Raw genomic sequence first — 22,608 nt, 5'->3', positions numbered from 1 at the left:
AGATCTTCCATACGCAGATTCTGTTATATGTACCACAATGGATATATTACATTTACAAAACAGGCCTGTAGATCATTGGTTACGCGTGTAGACCTGAAGGCCTTCACTTCAGGGATTTCTTGGATAACCGTGAAGATCTTCCATACGCAGATTCTGTTATATGTACCACAATGGGTATATTACATTTACAAAACAGGTCTGTAGATCATTGGTTACGCGTGTAGATCTGAAGGCTTTCACTTCCGGTATTTCTTGGATAACCGCGAACGTCTTCCATACGCAGATGCTGTTATATGTACTACTATGGGTACATTACATTTACAAAACAGGCCTGTAGATCATTGGTTACGCGTGTAGACCTGAAGGCCTTCACTTCAGGAATTTCTTGGATAACCGTGAAGATCTTCCATACGCAGATTCTGTTATATGTACCACAATGGATATATTACATTTACAAAACAGGCCTGTAAATCATTGGTTACGCGTGTAGATCTGAAGACCTCCACTTCAGGTATTTCTTGGATAGCCGCGAACATCCTCCGTACACATATTCTATTCAATGTTTCACAATGTACACATATCATATTCAGAACAGGCCAATATTAATTGAATTTATGTTATTTTTATTTAACACGGTATGAAACCGCATAAAAAACTAATTTGGTGTACTTGTAGAAATCGCACACCAATACCAATAGATTTATTTGACAGCAATCCATCGAGTTTTAGACTGGACGAATGAAAATTCTCATGGACGTAATCAGATTTTCATAAGACAAATTTGAAAAATTTGAAGGGTATTTTTGATTGCCGATTCTCAATAAACTATGATTTGTTCAATGCGCTAATAGTACACAATGAAAACTAGGAACTCTGAAATACGTGTTGCATACAACTTAGTTAGAGTAAGTAGTTGGGCTGGCGTATCAATTAGATTTGAAAACCAAGCACTACCTACTACGACGGGAATTAGCTCACTACCCTAGATCAATAGTTTTGGCAAAACTCAACATCCTGTGGCACTTCCAATGCAAAAACTGTAAGCAGTATTCATAATTGCTCTTCAAAGTGCGTGGACATATGTAGTTTCTCAAACAAACGAAAAAAAAATAATACATTCCTGAACATTTTTTTTTTCGTATTTTTTTGCCAGAATACGTATTTTTGGGAGAGGATTCAAAATATATAAAAATCTCATTTCGACGAAAAATGTTACATATGCAGTTTCTCAAACAAACGGTTCATTTGTGCTCAAACACCCGAAAATGATTCCTACTTGCTTGGCTAACTGGATGCCCATCGCTTTGTTCCGCATACAAAAAGAAGATAGAAGCATTCAGGGGAATATTACATTCGGGGATTTGTTTTTGGCGGGAATTGCATTCGCGGATTTGGTTTTCGGGGAATATATCAAAGGAATTTCCTGATGAAATATCCAAAGGAACTCGTGAAGTAAATTCTGAAAAGTTCCTATAAGAACTACTGAAGAGATTCCCGAAGATTTCTAAAGGAATTTCCGAAGGAATTCATTAAGAAATTTATAAAAAGAATTCTTCTAAGAGAGTTTTTAAAGGTTTTCTTGACACAAATTCCGAATGACGCGATAATACTGTCATCTATATCGATGACGTATTGGTCGTCGGGGAGGACGAACAGGAGCACGATGCAGCACTGAACAATTTTCTGAAAGCAATTAAATCTAGAGGAGTGTTGCTGAATCACTGCAAATATGCCTTCAAAGTTACGGATATCATGTTCATGGGCCATAACCTTTCCGTTGACGGCATTCGTCCGTCAGAAGAAAAAAACGGAAGTATTAAAATCGTCCAGAACTCCGGCCAATGCTGAAGAACTTCGGAGTTTCCTCGGCATGATTACATTGATTGGTTGATATCTGCCAAATCTGGCGACAGTGGCAACCCCTCTCCGCGATTTACTACGCAATAATGGCATTAAATAGGTGCCGTTTAGATTCGTAGTGAAATAGTGAATCAACAAACATTGCTGACCCTTTCTCAAGATTAGCAGCCACCTTTTTTTAAATTTCTTTATTAAACTGATTTTTAAATTGGACAAAGTTCATCACTATTAGCGGCCACCAGTAACAATGAATACTTTGATAAGGACATCCAATCCATGATACTTGGATCAGTAGCCGTGGACATCAGTGAAATCGAAGCAGCTACATCAGAAGATGCAGAATTGAAATCTCTGCGCTTCATGTATCAATTGAGATTCTCACGTCCGAATGTGTGAGTGGCGATAAAAGGAAAACAAACACTCCTAGATGGTGCTACTCAGCAAAGTTTGGGTAAAAATGAGTATATTTCCATATATTTTTGCCTCCTTCGCAACCATTGTGATGCCTCGATCAATTTTGAGGTTATGAGCAGAAGGAAAACAAACATGTATTTACACATGCCGAATTGCACATCAGTGTGCGACCGTTAAACGTCACTCATCTCTATAGTAAATATTTTTTTTAATCCTTTTTGTCTCTTTTGTCAGTTTCGTTCTGCTCAAATTAAAATAAAGAGTGGCATAGTCAGAAGTCGATTGCTTTGATCAAGTTGCAATGCATTCAGACAAATCATACTTTTATTCGAAAACTTCAATTTTCATTTCAATACAAGCTGCTACGAGCAAAGTATTATGAAAGAGATTTCCAAAGAAATTCATGAATCATTTCGTAAAGGAATGATCAAAGGAATCGCTACAGGAATTTCTGAATGAATTTTCCAAAAAATTGTTTTTTCGAAGAAATTCTTTTGAAAAATTCCGAAAGATTTCTCCTAAAGGAATTTTTAAGATATTCCTGAAACAACTTCCATAGGTATTCTTGAAGGAATTTCAGAAGGAATTCCTTCCATAGATATTCGCGAAAAAAAAAATCAATTCGGAATTTATTTAAGGAATTCTTCCAATTGTTCCATTCTTCTTTCAAGAAATCCCTTCGAAGACTGTAGGAAGAGATTCTTTGAATTTCTCCGGATTAATTTCCGAAGTAATTTCCGGAGGATTTTTTAGAGAAATCCCTGAAGGAAATTCCGAAAGACTTCTCAAAGAATGTCCAAAAGAATTCTTGGAGAAATTTAAGAATGTCGAAAATTCCTTCCGACGTTCCTTTTGAAAATTTCGTTAGAATTTCGTTCGAAAATGCCTAAAATTTGACCTAGAATTGTGGAAAGAATTCTTGAAGAAAATTTCTAAGGAAAAACTGAAAAAATTTCATAGGGAATGGATTATTCGGTGGTATCCGAAGGAATTCTTGAAGAAGATCGTAGTGGGCCGTGCGCGAATACAGACGTCAATTTTTGGTACAGCCCGTTTGCATTTTTTTTAAAGTTTCGGCTGGCGGTGAGTCGGTCTGCGCCACCTGGTGTTAAAAAATGTGGTGTGCTAACTAACTTTATTCGCGAGTGCATCATTTTTCCCTTTCCTATGATCTAGAGAAAAAAGGGACATTTTAACTTTGTGCTACATTCTGGGTTGTGTGTTTTTCAGCAGTCTAGTGAGGATCTTTAATGCAGGGGTAGAAGGATAAAATCCGGCGAGAGCTTTCTGTCTATTTATTTTTATCCAGTATTTTGCGCTCGGTAATGGCGGCGTGAGTTCCCTCCAGTTTGACATCCAAGAGGTAGAAAACATTGGAACTCATCTAGTTTGCTATGCACTCAGGCAAATTGGCTATCGAATATCATAATTCTGCCTTTTGGAAATTTGCCACAAGTTTTGAACTTGAAATTCAAAAGGGCTCCTTATGAATTAAATTTTTATGTTTAATACAGTACATATTATTTTCTTAAGGCACCTTTATGAAATCCCAATGAAACATTATGAATGCTGTACGCTAGACATTAGTCAATTCAAAACCCTACCTTATGAATTGAAAAAGTAACGTTTAGAGGCCATAATCATGCCTTATGAATTTCGTAATTTCTATGAAACATCTTAATGAATTCATAATGCAGATTTACGAATTTATTATTGCATTTTCCTGTATATTATTGGATTTATAATGCTACATTATGAATTTCGAAGTCAAGCATATTGAGAATTTTCTCGAATTCTGACCATGTGCTTAATGGCAGAAAATAATAATGTTCATTCATGGTTACGCATACGTGATTTCCAATTCGTTTTTCGGTTGTATCAAGGACATCGAGGGAGTATGAAGAAACAAGTGGTGTCGAACGCATTCTAAAAAGTCTTCAAATCTGGAAAACAGTTGCTCATCACATTATAATTAAACTGTTCGCAATTGGTAGCGCAATTAATAATTTGCTATCAAACACTTATTATTCACCGTTGACACTTGAGCACACTTCAACTCAATATTTTCTTCAGACTCCCTCGATGAAAAATTCAACCGAACGACTTGAAAAACTTTACAATGTGTGAGAACATAATTCTCTTGGCTGAAGCTCTTTCCTTTCAATTAGGGTAATTTAAAATGAACATGATGTCTTTCATAAAATGCCTTATGATTTCCTTCAAATCAACTTTGAACAAAATACCGAAAGGTGTCTTATGAAATTCGTTACATGCAATTAATGAACGCCATAGTTCCAATTATGAAATATGAAGAGCTCTGGATGAAAAACATGAGAGACTTATGTTTCAACGATTTTCAATAATCTTGTAGATTTATAATTTCTGCCTTATGTATTTCGTATGTTCATTTGCCTGAGTGTGGATAAAAAATAATTTGTAAACTAAACAAACGTCAACTCACTTGAACTAAGGATTCACGTTTTGGATATTATTTTAGTTGCATGGAATTTGTAATTATCCTCATATTTTCTCATTTTTAGGGGTAATATAAATGAAACAAAGGACACATTACGGACGACTCCTGCACAACTTTCTGCGTGCACCAATTAAACCAATCCGGATATGGAATTCGAAAGCGTCTCATATTTTTGCTTCTTTATTGAACCACAATGACTTTCCATCGCAATGTAGTGTGCTTATATCATCAACCAAAGAGTATTTTATTGTTTTTCTCGAAAGGGAAATCTTTCATTTGATGGATTATATTACTCTTGTACGATTCTACATGCACGTTTGTCCAATGAATCTTAAGATTATTGAGCTTCAAGAGCTTCTGAAAAAATACCATCCCCTGAAAATGTGCAAGCTATGCAAGGAGTATTTTCAAATTACAAAATCGATTCATTCGATCATTTTCTTCCCGATTATCCTTAGCATCAATCTAATCAAACAGATGAACGATTATGCACAAAATTTCGACATTTTTTTTTTTGTTCGGGATGAACCATTTCATTGAACTTTTGTCGTATACCCGTGTCATTTGTTTAGTGCATGTCTTTCTGCTCCATTTCTATTGAGAAGAAATGAAGTAGTCATTTTTTATTCATATATTTCTCAAGCTTAATGTAAGGCCTCTTTAGATTAAGGTACCGCTATTCATACCCCTCGAAAAATGGCTTATACCAACTCGCAGAAGCGCGCCCCTCAATCAGTTTCAGCTCAACAATAAGTGGGATAATACTGATTTTGACCATGCATCGGTACTGAAGTTCAAACATATTTTTGCTTCTTCTTATGAGTTTCGAATTCGTTTTTGTGTAGAGATCTGATTTCATTGCGTTTGGCATTTCCGAATCTCACCTTTACACAGAGCTCTAATCCGTCAGAGGGTTCAGCAGATCCACCAAATTCGTATCCGCTTCTTTCCTAATTAATCAGCGCTCTGGAGCTTGGAGATTCATGTCGTCGGCTTCGAAACCAGGCTAAGATTGAGTTACGTTTTTACAATTTACTCCATTGACTCCATCCAGAAGGAGCAAAAAATGGGTCATCTAAAAGCAAATTATAGTCGTTCCATACTCTTCCGACCATCACTCATAAGTATTAACAAGAATAGTAAGAACTAGAGCACAGTGTGGTAGATCTTACTCCGTAATGCAACATGAAGAGTGTCTACCCAGCATTACAGGCTCCGTTAACTGCCTGGCTAATTGTTTCACCCCCCAGGCCATTCATCCCCTCAGCACGGGTCGCCTGACACCTTGGGATTCGGGGTTAGGGACGTCATATTGTCAGCTTCAATGTTGTACCGAGCCTGGCGATATGACCGGATTTACACCGTTACGCACTACTTCAGAGTATCCATATCCCAGCGTAACGAGACAATTGATTAGCAAATTTCGACATTAAACACATTGCAAACTTCTAAGTAAGGCCACACGTGGGAAAAAATCCAACTCGATTTTCAACTAGATGGAGAATATATTCATGTGAATGGACCGACTTTGTGACTTAAGACAATATAAGAGATATTTCAAATATACAAATAACCGTAAATCTATCAGTAACGCAAGGAACCCAATGATATAAAACCCATTGTATGAACGCGGGGCTAAATCCCAATTTTTAGTCGTATTCTACGAGTAAAGTAATGTATGGTCAATTGATTCCGGCTTCTTGGACGTGAGTCGCCTATGTATTTCAAATAGGAGCTTACGGATATCCTCGCTTCATTCGGACAGTCCCAAATCGCTCTACTCGTAGAATACGTACAAATATTTTACCAAAAGTGAAGTGAAACTTTCGAGCAGGTGATTCTTCAGCTTAAGCATAAGCTTCCCTTGTTTGGCCTATAAATTTATAATTGATCAGTATAATAAATAAACAATCTTCTGCTTGTGAGCAACCATGCCCAACAATTGATTAGCATTTATTCATAAATTTGTTCTCATTCCAAACAATGATAACAGGCCGAAATCAGATTAGATATGTTTAGTGTCCTCTACGAATTTTAGTACAAATAACTTGATACTTTGCATAATTATCCATCTGTCGATGTATTATGTCTTTCATATTCCTAGAAAATAAAATGGAAACATAACAAAAAATACTTGAAAAAACTACGTACCAATCCATGAATAACATGCAGGGAATTTTTGACGTCTTGTTTTTTCATGCAATCTGGTGAGTGCCAATGTTATTTAATTTATCAAGGCCTACATAGATCAAAATAAGTAAATATTTTCTACCTCTTGAATGTCAAAATGGCACTCACTCGGCAGCCATTATCGAGCGCAAAATACTGGATATGATGTTTATATGCATTTATGCGAATTCTCGAACAATGAATTATTGGCAGTGGCTGATTTTCTACCCGCCGCTGCCACATCCAGGCGCTATAGTATATGCGTAAAATAGCCAGCATGAGTTAACCGCCAGAAATGTGTATGGCGAAAGACATCTAACGCGGGTTTTCTCAAAATTAGGAACTTTTCATGAAAAACTATTTGGTACCGGTTATGAAGGATGGTGTCCGCTACTACGCCTACCAAATATTGTTTCGATCAAGGTGCCTAATTTTGAGAAATCGAACCTTATATGCCTTTCGCCATACTGATTTCAGAGTTAACTCCTTGTGTGCCGCTGTACGCACGCTCAAAGTGGGCGATTCATTGATTCATATAGGGTAACATAGGGCTTTGGCAGGTTCTGTTCTATTATTGGCAGGGGGTTTTTTGTCGACCAAATTTTATGAAATTTGGCCACAATATTCTTTGATATGCAAAGAATGTTTTGGCCAAATTTGAGCATAATCAGTAATAAAAAAACTCTGCCAATAATAGAACAAAACCTGCCAAAGCCGTCATTACCCCTATTCACCTTAATTTAAACCGATTTATCTTGAATTCACATTCACGATCATAAATATTGCCTAGCCAGTTAATGTTGTCCTACACAGCATGCTCTTTGATTTTGCACCATCTAAACGGTTTTATGATCTTAATTTAGTACGTGCGATTAATAGAATGATATTTGACACGAAACAAACGTGAAAAATAAAATTTCTTGTCATTTTTCCGTGATTTTTTTACTCCACCGAAAAACTCAATAGACGAAACATTACATCAAATTATTTGGTCTGATTCATCAGTCATGCGTAACATGCGTAACAAAATAAAATACAGAAACAGATAAAATGAATAGAAAAACAGACATTTATAGAATTTGTGTAGTAAAATATATTCACAACAGGTACATCATCACATAATTGGACTTGTTTAACAGCATACCTAAACTGATTTAGCTGTACTTTCACCATTAACAATGTACTCAACGTAGTTGAGGCTTGTCGGCAATACCGATTCTTTTTCACATGCTGTATTGATTGTATGACATTTGCCACAACACTTTTTGCCAGAATCAATTTGCCAAAATGATTTTTGCCAGAAAGTCATTTGCCAGAATGGACCATATGCTAGAAAGCCATTTCCCAGAATAGTCCATTTGCCAGAATGTACCATTCCCCAGAAATAGTAAAACTGGAAATTCCAATTATTATTGATGGCTTAAGAATAGAAAAAATATATATAAAGAAAGTGATTTTGCATTATTTGGTGGATTTGGCATTATTTAATAATAAAGGGATTTGTGGGATAACTAATTTTCACAAAAAGGGATTATTTAACATATTAGACAATTTTCAGAAAGATGGATACTATTTATCAAAAAAAATCATATTTGTCTAATACCAAACAAACTGTTTACGAATGGATATCATATTTCTTCGTCTCATTCCAGACGCAGACTTCATTTCAAAATTAAATCATATCTACAATTGGATAATATCATTTTAAGTCATACCACAGATAACAGATTAGGCAAGAACAAATTTCATCGAAAATCCTGTGTAAACTTTTGAATTGATATACGTTGGCGCACTACTGCCATCTACTCAACTGATTGCGGCAGTACATACGAACGCAGCGGATTAACAACCGTCGAACGCAGCCAATGTATTTGACAGTCAAATTCTGGCAGCGTTTTCAATAAAAATATCCTTGCGCCATTTCTAATCGATTGCCAAACGCGGTCCCAATTTAAAATACATTTGAATTAACAGTTGCGGATGTTTACACGCGTATCGGATGCCAGCCTCAATATCTGTTATCTGTGGTCATACTAGACACCATTTGCTTTCATTGAAGAAGTTATATCTACAAGTCTAGGAAAAATGTTTACTTGTAAAGAAGAAATCATATCCACAATTAACTTATTCAAACACGGACACGGGCAACCACCTACGTTTAAAGAAGGATCCCGAGCAGCACAAATCAGACGAAACTGGTTACAGCAACTTCATTGTGACTGAATCTGGTCATATATGAGTTGAAACATATGTGCTGCTAGGGATAACATCTTTTTCTTCATTGGCATTACATCCCCACTGGGACATAGCCGCCTCGCTGCTTAGTGTTCATTTAGTACTTCCACAGTTAATCACCGTGAGGTTTCTAAGTCAAGTTACCATTTTTGCATTCGTATATCATGAGGCTAACACGATGATACTTTTATGCCCAGGGAAGTCCAAACAATTTCCAAACCGAAAATTGCCTAGACCGGCACCGGGAATCGAACCCAGTCACCCTCAGCATGGTCTTGTTTTATAGTCGCGCATCTTATCGCTAGGCTAAGGAGGACACCAAGATAACATCTATCCTTGCCTTAATCGGAGCAAGCACCTTTTTTTTAAATAAATGGATCATATCCACCATTTCTGACAAACGCTTATTTTCAAAGAAGGGATCACATCCACTTTTGCTTTAATTTGGACAAGCGCCTACTTTTAAAGAAGGAATTACATCAACCATTGCGTTAATCCGGGCAAGCGCCTATTTTTAAAGAAGGAGTCACATCTACCATTACCTTAATCCGGGTATGTACCTATTTTGAAAGAAGGGATCACACCCACCATTGCCTTAATCCGGGCAAACACCTATTTGAAAGAAAGGATCACATCCGCCATTTTTGCCTTAATCCGGGCAAGCTGCTATACTCGGCTTATGTATGGATACGTCTTATGTACAGATTAGGTATTTTCAATTCTATTATCGACCTAAGTATATTCCTCAGTAGAAAACAACTATACAACAATAACAAAGCAAAATTATAAAAAATGTCCCTTACGCCAAATGACCCTCTCTTTTAACGCTGATCATAGTTATGCCTGAAGTTCATGGCGTTAAGAATTATTGCGCATACTGGGCAAACGCGCGCATGACAAATATGTGACAACCAATTCTGGGCAATGGTGCATTCTGGGGAATGGTACATTCTGGCGAATGGCTTTCTGGGGAATGGTGCATTCTGGCAAACGTCTTTCTGGGGAATGGTCCATTCTGGCAAATTGATTCTGGCAAAAGGCCTTCTGGCAAATGACTTTCTGGAAAATGTCATACAACCGCTGTATTGGATAATGTAACTATTTCATTGCCTATATATTTCTTTCCAATTTCCTCGAAATATTCTCCCTAGTGCTTTGGGAAATTCTTTCATACACTCGATTCTTTTTTTACAAGGGATGCGTTCCGTGTAAAAAAAAGTTTTCAGTTCGAAATTTGAAAATCCGTATGAAAAAAGTTTTATGATTTCTTCTTTGCAAAAACACGGCCGTGTAAAAAAAATCCGTGTGAATACAGAATCGGGTGTATTTATTATCGAATTTCCGCGTGATGTTTTTTTTTTTTGTTCCACGGGATTTTTTTTTCTCGAATTTCCTCGGAAAATCTTCAGAATATCCTCCGAAAATAGGAAACTCTTTCGGACTTTTTACACAAAATTTTGAGCAATTTCGTTCTATTCCAGATTTTGTATAAAGTTTACAACGTAAGGATCTGATATTATATGCATGTAAAGGACTTTTTCAATGGCTTCGTTTTATGCTACATGGGACGAAGTGCAAGAGTGCAAGTAAGACGCAAAAAGCAGCGCTGTCAATTTTCTACTCATTTTTTTCAAATAATTTAAAAATTGAATCCATCTATTATAAACTAGAAAAAAAAAATAACGTACAGTGAATTAAGAAAAGCAATTCCAATTTGATAACATGTCCTTATCGGATCCCTCTCGACACATTGATTGTTAACCACTATCATCGAAATTATCGCAACAGTTTATCTTAGTCCTTGCCACTTTTGTATTAGTCCTTGCTACACATTCAGCGATTTACAAACTTTCTGTTGCTGCAGTTTTTTTCAACACACTTCTTCTTTTATGTAAACGGCAATAAATTTTGCTCGTGCTTTTAAGACAATGCATTACAATTGCAATAATGGAATCGATAAGGGTAAACGACTTAATAAAAAAATACTCATCAACAAAATTTGTCTGACTGCGTATTTTTATTTAACCTCTAGTTGAGATAAAATAAGAGTTGCTGATTGACATTAGCTTTCCGATTACCACCAATGTGGTTGAACAGCCGTAAATATCTCCTTATTTTCAATTTTAATCTCAGTTCTTTTCTACTTTCCTTACGCTAAAGAAATTATGACGCTGGCTCATAATCCAAAATTCATATGACCAATCGCTCACTTTGAGCAATTGATTGTTTATCCTCGAAAGATGAACAATTGAACAATATATGGAAATGCTTATACTGTTGTATAGAAGTTGTATATGCAGGCCACGTCACTTTCCTTGGTGAATCCTGATCTATGTTTCTGATTACCCCACCCAACTAACACAAATTTCTTCCCTTCCGTGCACTACGAGAATAGATGGTAAATCCCAACCACTATTCACTTTGATTTAAATGCAATTCGCACCAGTCCGATCAATCACAGAGTAGCAAACAATTGATATGTACAGTCAGTCTAAGCTAAGCGACTGATTATCCCCTCCAATTATAGTTCTTACTACTGATGCCAAATTATAAATAATATTCTCGATTATATAAACGTACTTAACTAACTGATTATGCTTCTCTTATATTAATTGTAATGCGAGAGTAACAAGAGTTCTGGGATGTATTTAGTTTACCGCATATTTTTTTTCGATTGATCATAACAGAAAACCATCACATCGCATTAGCTATGCAGTAAAGCATATTGATCCGATATCAGCAATAATATGAACGTTACAAGTTTCAACTGGCAAAAGGCATCAAAGTGTCATGCTCCTCCAAGCAAAGCACCCTAACGGCACATTCGAATTAATGAGAAAGCAAATATTCTCACCCGAACCCACTAAGAGTAATAAAACCCCATAGAACGTACTTCACAGGCTCGACCACATTGCAACAATAAAAGCCCAACTTTAAGCACCTGTTAAAGCCATTCATTGCGATAATTCCGTTTCTCCCCAGAAAAGCCCGAGCCGCAAAGCGAGCGAATCGACTGTCATTATTACTGGTGGCGTCGGTGTTGTTGGTCGTCGTTTTGAAAGTCGTTCCACCAAGCCCCATCATATTTACGTTTATGGCCACCGAACCCACCCACCACCAGGCAGGTGCCAGTTCTGCCTTGCCCACCGTAGGATAGTGGCTACTTACCGTTTGTGTGGTGACAGAGGTGATTCCGTTCATTTCGTCCGGTATCAGCCTTGTCGAGTTGTACCACGTCATGTTGGCCGCCGGCCTAGCGCCGCTCACCTTCGGATCGGAATCGGTGCCAAACGGTGGCGGCAGATAGGAAACAGGAAGCATCAAGTTGATGATGTTGAGTACACATGCAAACATACACATCACAGTGGGAACAGGAGTGAGAAAAGGTGTAAAAGTAAATTTAATTATTCAAATTTATTCAATTCACTTGCCTTTCGGCACGCAATCGTTAAAGGATACAATGAGCGAATCGGGTGTTAAGGTGGACCAGAAAAAGAGAAGCGGTCCTATCGGGAAAACGGACGTTTTCCGCCTGACTGGTTTTCGCTTACCTGACACTGGAGTAGAACTTTGGTGCCTTGAACGGTGTGATGTTCGACACCCGATAAATTGATCTTTGTAGGTCTCACTGTGGAAAAAAACAGAAGTAGAATGTGAATACGCCGAACGGAAGTGAAAACATGCCCAAGCAGAAAACGAAAATAAACTGGAATCTAATTTTGATTATCTGAAATTTCTTTTGTTATAATGAGATTTAACACCTAACAGTCATGTATTAACGATAATCAAATTAGCACTAATCATATTCGGTTGAGTCAAGCAAGAGCATTACATAAATGAAAGGAAATTGAATGAAATCGTACAAGTTATTCTTTTAAAAATATGCCTTTCCCATGGATGTTTTGATAAGTTAAAAGGGTAAATAATAAAAATTGAAAAAAAAAATCATGATTAAAATAACGTACTTTAACTTCTTGGAGAGCACATTCTGATAACTGTTCTTGCTCGGGCAATGTATAAATAATGATGAAAGCAGATTTTTATCACCTATCGAACGAGCTTAGCAGCTATTCAAGCAATAACGGACACCGGTGCACTTACCTTGTAAATCGATATGAAAAAGATTATCAACAACCAGCGACAACTCTTTCATCTCAACGCGGCAAATGTAGGTGGCGCCCAGTTCCTGGCGCGAGAGGGTAAGCGATAACGTTGACTTCACTGTAAACAGCCCATTATGATCCTCCACAATTTGAGAATCTGTAAAACGATGGCGACAAAAAGGGAAACATGCATTGATTTTGTAATGTCGTGTCGTGTCCAACATATTGGCGCTAACGTTTTGGAATCCTAATTTGGCAACAAAGGGCCAAACCGGACAACATGTTCGAGCAAGCTTACCTCTAACAACACTTCCCGACCGATGCCAACTTATCACAGGTGCTGGACGGGCGCCGTATACTTCGCAAACGACTTGCAGATCCTGACCCTCCCGCATTGGTCCAATGTGAGAACCGTTCTTAATACTATTCCTACTGCCATCCTGGAGTGCTATTACAGAAGGAATGGCTGGAAATAGAATATCATGATGAGCGACAAGTTACTTTATTAATTTGAAATAATCATAAGAAAATTAATTATGCATAACTTATTTCAGATGATGGAAGTGGAAGTAAGGTTCAAATATGATCTAATTAAATTAATATTAAAAGAAGCATAACTCAATTTAAAGGCTTACGACCTTTGCATTCTAGTTTGAGTACAACACTCACCATAAACATTTAGTGCTATACTATATGCTCCCGAGTTTTCACACGCCTCGGAGGGCTCTAAAAATGTGGTTTCACACAGATATGTATCTTCGTCGGAAATTTCCACGTTCTTGAAGATGAGCCGACTTCGCTTATTTTCGTGGGCCAGGGAGAGCCGATCGTTGTAGCTGCCCTCAACCTTGGCCACCTCGCCGTCACCGGAGACGACCGCGATGCGATCGGTGCCTTTGAACCATTTGAGCGAGTGCAGCTCGCCGCAGGTATCGACGTCGATCGGGCATGTCAGTTCGACTTTTTCGCTCCTCAGCACCTTCACTGTCTCATCTGGAACTAGTTGGAAGAGAAAAATGAATATGTTAATCACACTGACGGCGAAACAACATACGAGAACATGCATTCACATTTCTGCATCCTGATTGAAAAAAACGAGTTCAAATTGGAGGAGTTTGTTCTCAATTACGGTAAACGTACCATCACCCAACAATCACGCTAATTGAAATACAAACAGCGTTGGTAAACTTGCTTCGTCCTTCTGGAAACGTGACGTTGAACGATTTTCGTCCTATTAAAGCAACATAAGCATCATCATCATCATCATCATCATCATCATCATCATCAACATCATCATCGGGGGGCTGGATCGGAATGCATGCACACATGTCCCATATTTGGAATGATTGCGAACGTCAAGATACAAATAGTCTTACACATCTACCGCCTGGGAATGCAATTGGAATTCGAAAGGATCTTAATTTCATAATCACTCTTCCAGCTGAAGACATGTGCTCGTCGGTCGTCGTGAACCAGTCGAATGGGAAAATAGCAGAGGCGACAAATTGATTCACATTCCAGAGCGATTACTCACACCCTCTGTTTGTAATTGGTGTAGCCTGCCGGAGAATCGATGGAATGTAAGGAATATAATTAATTCAAGTATGAGATATCTGTTTGGGCAAGTTGTATTAAACATTCTTAACCAAATTAAGATGATCTGCTATTTATATTAGCGTTGAGAAACAGCATTTCCTCGAAATCATTGTTTAATTCATTTATTTACTTTCGAACAAGGACCAGAATGCCCTGTGTAGAATATAAAAGTTGTTTTCTTGTGTATGTCGCCATATTTGCAGTCCATTGAGATTCTGCAAATTATCTTCCACCCGATTTCGTTACCACCAACAGAAGACGGATGGCTAACAATTGAATGCAAAGATCAGATCCGACAGCTCGGACTATGGGCGCATCATGGGATGCCGTTGTAAAAAAAAGCGAAAACATAGTGCTTCTCGCAATGTTCTGTGACAATAACGACATAATGAACGAGAGATCGCTCTTCCCTATGTGCCCGAAGGCCGGGAATTGTTTGGCCCGAAAAACTCGTAAGGCCGAAAGACGTTTGGCCGAACGAATCGTTTGGCAGAAAACCCCATTTGGCCGAACGGGTCATATTTCATTTTTCATTTTATTTCTAATAACTTCATCTGCGTTTGCCTAATGAAGCCTTAAGATGAGGAAAAGCAATTTTGAGCAGACCATCAATACATGTCTTGCTCATACAGGCGTAAAAACCACATTTCTTTTCACAAGCATTACAATTTGTGGTACATATAATAAAACTTAAAACTAAGATTCGTAGTTTTACTATTATAGTCATCAGGGTACGTCAGGATGTTGCGGGCGACAGCAATCGAAAAAAATATTATATAACACCGTTGAAAAACTTTAAAATCGTTGGACAGAATCTCCCTGAATCGGTAATATGCCCCTAGCCTGTAAACGACGTTAAAAAGCAGCACAGGAATGATTGAATTCAAAAACGTGGAATACTTGGTTAAATTTGGAGGATATGAAGTGGATTGGATCATGATGGCTATATTCCGCATGACGTTGTTCAAGCTGCAGAAAACCACGCTGACATATACTTCTCTCGGGTGCGTAGATGTTCAAATTTCCCAATACTTCAGCGCAGTCCATATCGCCAAACAACAATTTTCCAGCGAAAACCGCTTAGCTAATATATCCTCTTTCTTTCAATGTCTGCAGCCCCAGTAGCCTGCAACGATCTTCGTAGGGCGGTAGATTCTGCGGATCACGTCAAGGAAGATTCGAAGTGCTTGTCCGACAAACTTTCTTTGAATAGCCTCAAATCTCGAAATCCCGACGCCTGATATGGACACCATATAACGGTGCACGATTCCAATGTTGAGCGCACTAGTGCACAGTTTAATGACCGGAGACATAGAGGATCCCAAAATTCGCTAGTCAGTTTGAAAATAAATCCCAGCTGCCTGTTGGCTTTGGATATAATGCTTTCATAGTGGAGTCGGTATGACAAAGCTGAATCGAGGATAACACCAGGACACGAATATGATCAGTTATGTAGGATTGACCGTAGTGTCCGGTGGACTTATTCGTGAAGAATTCCGATGAATGATTATGGGTTTACGGTTGGTAAAGTAGAATTCCATCCAGCCAACGAAATTAGAAGAAATTCCCAGCTTGTCCAGTTTTGCAAGTAATATCTTGTGATCCACTCGGTCAAAGGCTGATTTGAGATCAGTATATATAGCATCGATTTGAGAATCTGCATCAATATTTTGTATACAAAAGAGGAAAAATGCATGAAGTTTGTGAACACTGATCCCTTGAGGTGGAAATCATGTTGATCGGATCGGATCGTTGTCAAGAATTACTTTCACCAGATTACTACCCGACATTCTGGCTACGTGCCCACTCCAGTCTACCGCAGTCTTCCGATATTCGCGGTGTGAACGATAGATGGTTCTCCCAACAACTGATGCAACTCGTGGTTCATTCCACTCCTCCACCATCTGCACCCCACCATAGATGGTACGCAGCACTCTTCCTTCGAAAACTACAAACGCGAGTTGGTTCTTGGCCTCGTGTCCGTAAGAGAACTACCGGTCTAATGAGCGTTTTGTAAATAGTCAGTTTGGAACGGCGTCAGTTTGGTTCAGCGTCAGTCAGCGATAGTCAGTTTGGTACAAGAGGCTCGGAAGCCTCCTTTCAAGAGGCTCAGAAGCCTCCTTTCAAGAGGCTCAGAAGCCTCCTTTCAAGAGGCTCAAGCCTCCTTTCAAGAGACTCAAGCCTCCTTTCAAGAGGCTCGGAAGCCTCCTTTCAAGAGGCTCAGGAAGCCTCCTTTCAAGAGGCTCAGGCCTCCTTTCAAGAGGCTCGAAGCCTCCTTTCAAGAGGCTCAAGCCTCCTTTCAAGAGGCTCAGGCCTCCTTTCAAGAGGCTCAAGCCTCCTTTCAAGAGGCTCAGGAAGCCTCCTTTCAAGAGGCTCAGAGCCTCCTTTCAAGAGGCTCAGGAAGCCTCCTTTCAAGAGGCTCAGAGCCTCCTTTCAAGAGGCTCAGGCCTCCTTTCAAGAGGCTCAGGCCTCCTTTCAAGAGGCTCAGAGCCTCCTTTCAAGAGGCTCAGGAAGCCTCCTTTCAAGAGGCTCAGGAAGCCTCCTTTCAAGAGGCCTCAGAAGCCTCCTTTCAAGAGGCTCAGAAGCCTCCTTTCAAGAGGCTCAGAGCCTCCTTTCAAGAGCTCAGGAAGCCTCCTTTCAAGAGGCTCAGGCCTCCTTTCAAGAGGCTCAGAAGCATCCTTTCAAGAGGCTCAGAGCATCCTTTCAAGAGGCTCAGAAGCATCCTTTCAAGAGGCTCAGAGCATCCTTTCAAGAGGCTCGGAAGCCTCCTTTCAAGAGGCTCCAGGCCTCCTTTCAAGAGGCTCAGTAGCCTCCTTTCAAGAGGCTCAGAAGCCTCCTTTCAAGAGGCTCAGAGCCTCCTTTCAAGAGGCTCAGAGCCTCCTTTCAAGAGGCTCAGGAAGCCTCCTTTCAAGAGCTCAGAGCCTCCTTTCAAGAGCTCAAGCCTCCTTCAAGAGGCTCAAGCCTCCTTTCAAGAGGCTCAGGCATCCTTTCAAGAGCTCAGGCCTCCTTTCAAGAGGCTCAGGCCTCCTTTCAAGAGGCTCAGGAAGCCTCCTTTCAAGAGGCCTCAAGCCTCCTTTCAAGAGGCCTCAGCCTCCTTTCAAGAGGCTCAGCCTCCTTACAAGAGGCCTCAGGAAGCCTCCTTACAAGAGGCCTGGAAGCCTCCTTACAAGAGGCTCAGAGCCTCCTTACAAGAGGCTCAGAAGCCTCCTTACAAGAGGCCTCAGAAGCCTCCTTACAAGAGGCTCAGAAGCCTCCCACAAGAGGCTCAGAAGCCTCCTTACAAGAGGCTCAGAAGCCTCCTTACAGAGGCTCAGAGCCTCCTTACAAGAGGCTCAGGAAGCCTCCTTACAAGAGGCTCAGAGCCTCCTTACAAGAGGCTCAGAAGCCTCCTTACAAGAGCTCAGAAGCCTCCTTACAAAGAGGCTCAGAGCCTCCTTACAAGAGGCTCAGGCCTCCTTACAAGAGGCTCAAAGCCTCCTTACAAGAGCTCAGAGCCTCCTTACAGAGGCTCAGAAGCCTCCTTTCAAGAGGCTCAGAAGCCTCCTTACAAGAGGCTCAAAGCCTCCTTACAAGAGGCTCAGAGCCTCCTTTCAAGAGGCTCAGAAGCCTCCTTTCAAGAGGCTCAGGCTTTCTTTCAAGAGGCTCAGAGCCTCCTTTCAAGAGGCTCAGAGCCTCCTTTCAAGAGGCTCAGAGCCTCCTTTCAAGAGGCTCAGGAAGCCTCCTTTCAAGAGGCCTGAAACCTTCTTTAAAGAGGCTCAGAGTCCCTTTCAAGAGGCTCAGAACCCTTCTATCAAAGACTCAAGCCTCCTTTCAAGAGGCTCAGGCCTCCTTTCAAGAGGCTCAGAGCCTCCTTTCAAGAGGCTCAGAGCCTCCTTTCAAGAGGCCTGGAAGCCTTCTTTCAAGATGCTCAAGCCACTTTTCAAGAGGCTCAGGAAGCCTCCTTTCAAGAGGCGCAGAAGCCTCCCTTTCAAGAAACTCAGAGCCTCCTTTCAAGAGGCTCCAGAGCCTCCTTTCAAGAGGCTCAGGAAGCCTCCTTTCAAGAGGCTCAGGCCTCCTTTCAAGAGGCTCAGTAGCCTCCTTTCAAGAGGCTCAGTAGCCTCCTTTCAAGAGGCTCAGAGCCTCCTTTCAAGAGGCTCAGGAAGCCTCCTTTCAAGAGGCTCAGAAGCCTCCTTTCAAGAGCTCAGGAAGCCTCCCCTCAAGAGGCTCAGGCCTCCTTTCAAGAGGCTCAGGAAGCCTCCTTTCAAGAGGCTCAGAGCCTCCTTTCAAGAGGCTCAGAAGCCTCCTTTCAAGAGGCTCAAGCCTCCTTTCAAGAGGCTCAGAGCCTCCTTTCAAGAGCTCAGGAGCCTCCTTTCAAGAGGCTCAGAGCCTCCTTTCAAGAGGCTCAGAAGCCTCCTTTCAAGAGGCTGGAAGCCTCCTTTCAAGAGGCCAGGAAGCCTCCTTTCAAGAGGCTCAGAGCCTCCTTTCAAGAGGCTCAGAGCCTCCTTTCAAGAGGCTCAGGCCTCCTTTCAAGAGGCTCAGAGCCTCCTTTCAAGAGGCTCAGGAAGCCTCCTTTCAAGAGGCTCAGAAGCCTCCTTTCAAGAGGCTCAGAAGCCTCCTTTCAAGAGCTCAGCCTCCTTTCAAGAGGCTCAGGCCTCCTTTCAAGAGGCTCAAGCCTCCTTTCAAGAGGCCTGGAAGCCTCCTTTCAAGAGGCTCAGAAGCCTCCTTTCAAGAGGCTCAGAAGCCTCCTTTCAAGAGGCTCAGGCCTCCTTTCAAGAGGCTCAGAGCCTCCTTTCAAGAGGCTCAGGAAGCCTCCTTTCAAGAGGCTCAGAGCCTCCTTTCAAGAGGCCTCAAGCCTCCTTTCAAGAGGCTCAGGCCTCCTTTCAAGAGGCTCAGGCCTCCTTTCAAGAGGCTCAGGCCTCCTTTCAAGAGGCTCAGAGCCTCCTTTCAAGAGGCCCGGAAGCCTCCTTTCAAGAGGCTCAGGCCTCCTTTCAAGAGGCTCAGAGCCTCCCTTTCAAGAGGCTCAGAGCCTCCTTTCAAGAGGCTCAGGCCTCCTTTCAAGAGGCTCAAGCCTCCTTTCAAGAGGCTCAGGCCTCCTTTCAAGAGGCTCAGAGCCTCCTTTCAAGAGGCTCAGAAGCCTCCTTTCAAGAGGCCTCAGAGCCTCCTTTCAAGAGGCTCAGAGCCTCCTTTCAAGAGGCTCAGGCCTCCTTTCAAGAGGCTCAGAAGCCTCCTTTCAGAGGCTCAGAGCCTCCTTTCAAGAGGCTCAGAAGCCTCCTTTCAAGAGGCTCAGAAGCCTCCTTTCAAGAGGCTCAGAAGCCTCCTTTCAAGAGGCTCAGAAGCCTCCTTTCAAGAGGCTCAGGCCTCCTTTCAAGAGGCCTGGAAGCCTCCTTTCAAGAGGCTCAGAGCCTCCTTTCAAGAGGCTCAGGCCTCCTTTCAAGAGGCTCAGGCCTCCTTTCAAGAGGCTCAGAAGCCTCCTTTCAAGAGGCTCAGGAAGCCTCCTTTCAAGAGGCTCAGAGCCTCCTTTCATGAGGCTCAGGCCTCCTTTCCAAGAGGCTCAAAGCCTCCTTTCAAGAGGCTCAGAGCCTCCTTTCAAGAGGCTCAGAAGCCTCCTTTCAAGAGGCTCAGAAGCCTCCTTTCAAGAGGCTCAGAAGCCTCCTTCAAGAGGCTCAGAAGCCTCCTTTCAAGAGGCTCAGAAGCCTCCTTTCAAGAGGCTCAGGCCTCCTTTCAAGAGGCTCGAGCCTCCTTTCAAGAGGCTCAGAGCCTCCTTTCAAGAGGCTCAGAGCCTCCTTTCAAGAGGCTCAGGAAGCCTCCTTTCAAGAGAGGCTCAGAAGCCTCCTTTCAAGAGGCTCAGAGCCTCCTTTCAAGAGGCTCAGGCCTCCTTTCAAGAGGCCTGGAAGCCTCCTTTCAAGAGGCTCAGAAGCCTCCTTTCAAGAGGCTCAGGAAGCCTCCTTTCAAAGAGGCTCAGAAGCCTCCTTTCAAGAGGCTCAGAGCCTCCTTTCAAGAGGCCTCAAGCCTCCTTTCAAGAGACTCAGAGCCTCCTTTCAAGAGACTCAGGAAGCCTCCTTTCAAGAGGCTCAGGCCTCCTTTCAAGAGGCTCAGAGCCTCCTTTCAAGAGGCTCAGAAGCCTCCTTTCAAGAGGCTGGAAGCCTCCTTTCAAGAGGCTCAGAGCCTCCTTTCAAGAGGCTCAGAGCTTCCTTTCAAGAGGCTCAGAGCCACATTTCAAGAGGCCTGGAAGCCTCCTATCAAGAGGCTCTGAAGCCTCCTTTCAAGAGGCCTCAGAGCCTCCTTTCAAGAGGCTCAAGCCTCCTTTCAAGAGGCTCAAGCCTCCTTTCAAGAGGCTCAGAAGCCTCCTTTCAAGTAGCTCAAGCCTCCTTTCAAGTGGCTCAGAAGCCTCCTTTCAAGTGGCTCAGGAAGCCTCCTTTCAAGTGGCTCAGAAGCCTCCTTTCAAGTGGCTCAAGCCTTCTTTCAAGAGGCTCAGGCTTCCTTTCAAGAGGCTCAGAAGCCTCCTTTCAAGAGGTTCAGGAAGCCTCCTTTCAAGAGGCTCAGGCCTCCTTTCAAGAGGCTCAGGCCTCCTTTCAAGAGGCCTCAGAGCCTCCTTTCAAGAGGCTCAGGCCTCCTTTCAAGAGGCTCAGAAGCCTCCTTTCAAGAGGCTCAAGCCTCCTTTCAAGAGGCTCAGGAAGCCTCCTTCCAAGAGGCTCAGAAGCCTCCTTCCAAGAGGCTCAGGCCTCCTTCCAAGAGGCTCAGAAGCCTCCTTCCAAGAGGCTCAGGCCTCCTTTCAAGAGGCTCAGAGCCTCCTTTCAAGAGGCTCAGGCCTCCTTTCAAGAGGCTCAGAGCCTCCTTCCATGAGACTCAGACGCCTCCTTCCATGAGACTCAGGAAGCCTCCTTCCAAGAGACTCAGAAGCCTCCTTTCAAGAGGCTCAGAGCCTCCTTTCAAGAGGCTCAGAAGCCTCCTTCCAAGAGGCTCAGAAGCCTCCTTCCAAGAGGCTCAGGAAGCCTCCTTCCAAGAGGCTCAGGCCTCCTTCCAAGAGGCTCAGAAGCCTCCTTCCAAGAGGCTCAGAGCCTCCTTCCAAGAGGCTCAGAAGCCTCCTTTCAAGAGGCTCAGGAAGCCTCCTTTCAAGAGGCTCAAGCCTCCTTCCAAGAGGCTCAGGAGCCTCCTTCCAAGAGGCTCAGAGCCTCCTTCCAAGAGGCTCAGCCTCCTTTCAAGAGGCTCAGAAGCCTCCTTTCAAGAGGCCTGGAAGCCTCCTTTCAAGAGGCTCAGGAAGCCTCCTTCCATGAGACTCAGACGCCTCCTTCCATGAGACTCAGGAAGCCTCCTTCCAAGAGACTCAGGAAGCCTCCTTCAAGAGACTCAGAAGCCTCCTTTCAAGAGGCTCAGGCCTCCTTTCAAGAGGCTCAGAAGCCTCCTTCCAAGAGGCTCAGAAGCCTCCTTCCAAGAGGCTCAGAGCCTCCTTCCAAGAGGCTCAGAAGCCTCCTTCCAAGAGGCTCGGAAGCCTCCTTTCAAGAGGCTCAGGAAGCCTCCTTTCAAGAGGCTCAGAAGCCTCCTTTCCAAGAGAGGCTCAAGCCTCCTTTCAAGATGCTCAGAAACCTCCTTTCAAGATGCTCAGAGCCTCCTTCCAAGATGCTCAGGCCTCCTTTCAAGAGGCTCCAAGCCTCCTTCCAAGAGGCCTCAAGCCTCCTTCCAAGAGGCTCAGAAGCCTCCTTCCAAGAGGCCTCAGCCTCCTTCCAAGAGGCCTCGGAAGCCTCCTTCCAAGAGGCCTCGGAAGCCTCCTTCCAAGAG

General features: G+C 42.1%; 1 protein-coding gene across 1 annotated transcript in view; it reads right to left on the bottom strand.

Annotated features, from left to right (window-relative positions):
- LOC134227377 (uncharacterized) overlaps positions 1-22,608 on the bottom strand; it is a 317,006-nt gene that overhangs the window by 49,071 nt on the left and 245,327 nt on the right. The window contains 5 exon segments of the mRNA XM_062708795.1: positions 12,323-12,421; positions 12,706-12,782; positions 13,256-13,414; positions 13,556-13,723; positions 13,927-14,256. Coding sequence (XP_062564779.1) covers positions 12,323-12,421; positions 12,706-12,782; positions 13,256-13,414; positions 13,556-13,723; positions 13,927-14,256 — 833 coding nt within the window.

Source organism: Armigeres subalbatus, chromosome 3, assembly GCF_024139115.2.
Source record: "Armigeres subalbatus isolate Guangzhou_Male chromosome 3, GZ_Asu_2, whole genome shotgun sequence".
NCBI classification, from domain to species: Eukaryota; Metazoa; Arthropoda; class Insecta; order Diptera; family Culicidae; genus Armigeres; species Armigeres subalbatus.
Note: the sequence above shows the minus strand (reverse complement) of the source record. Positions and strands in the feature narration are given on the sequence as shown.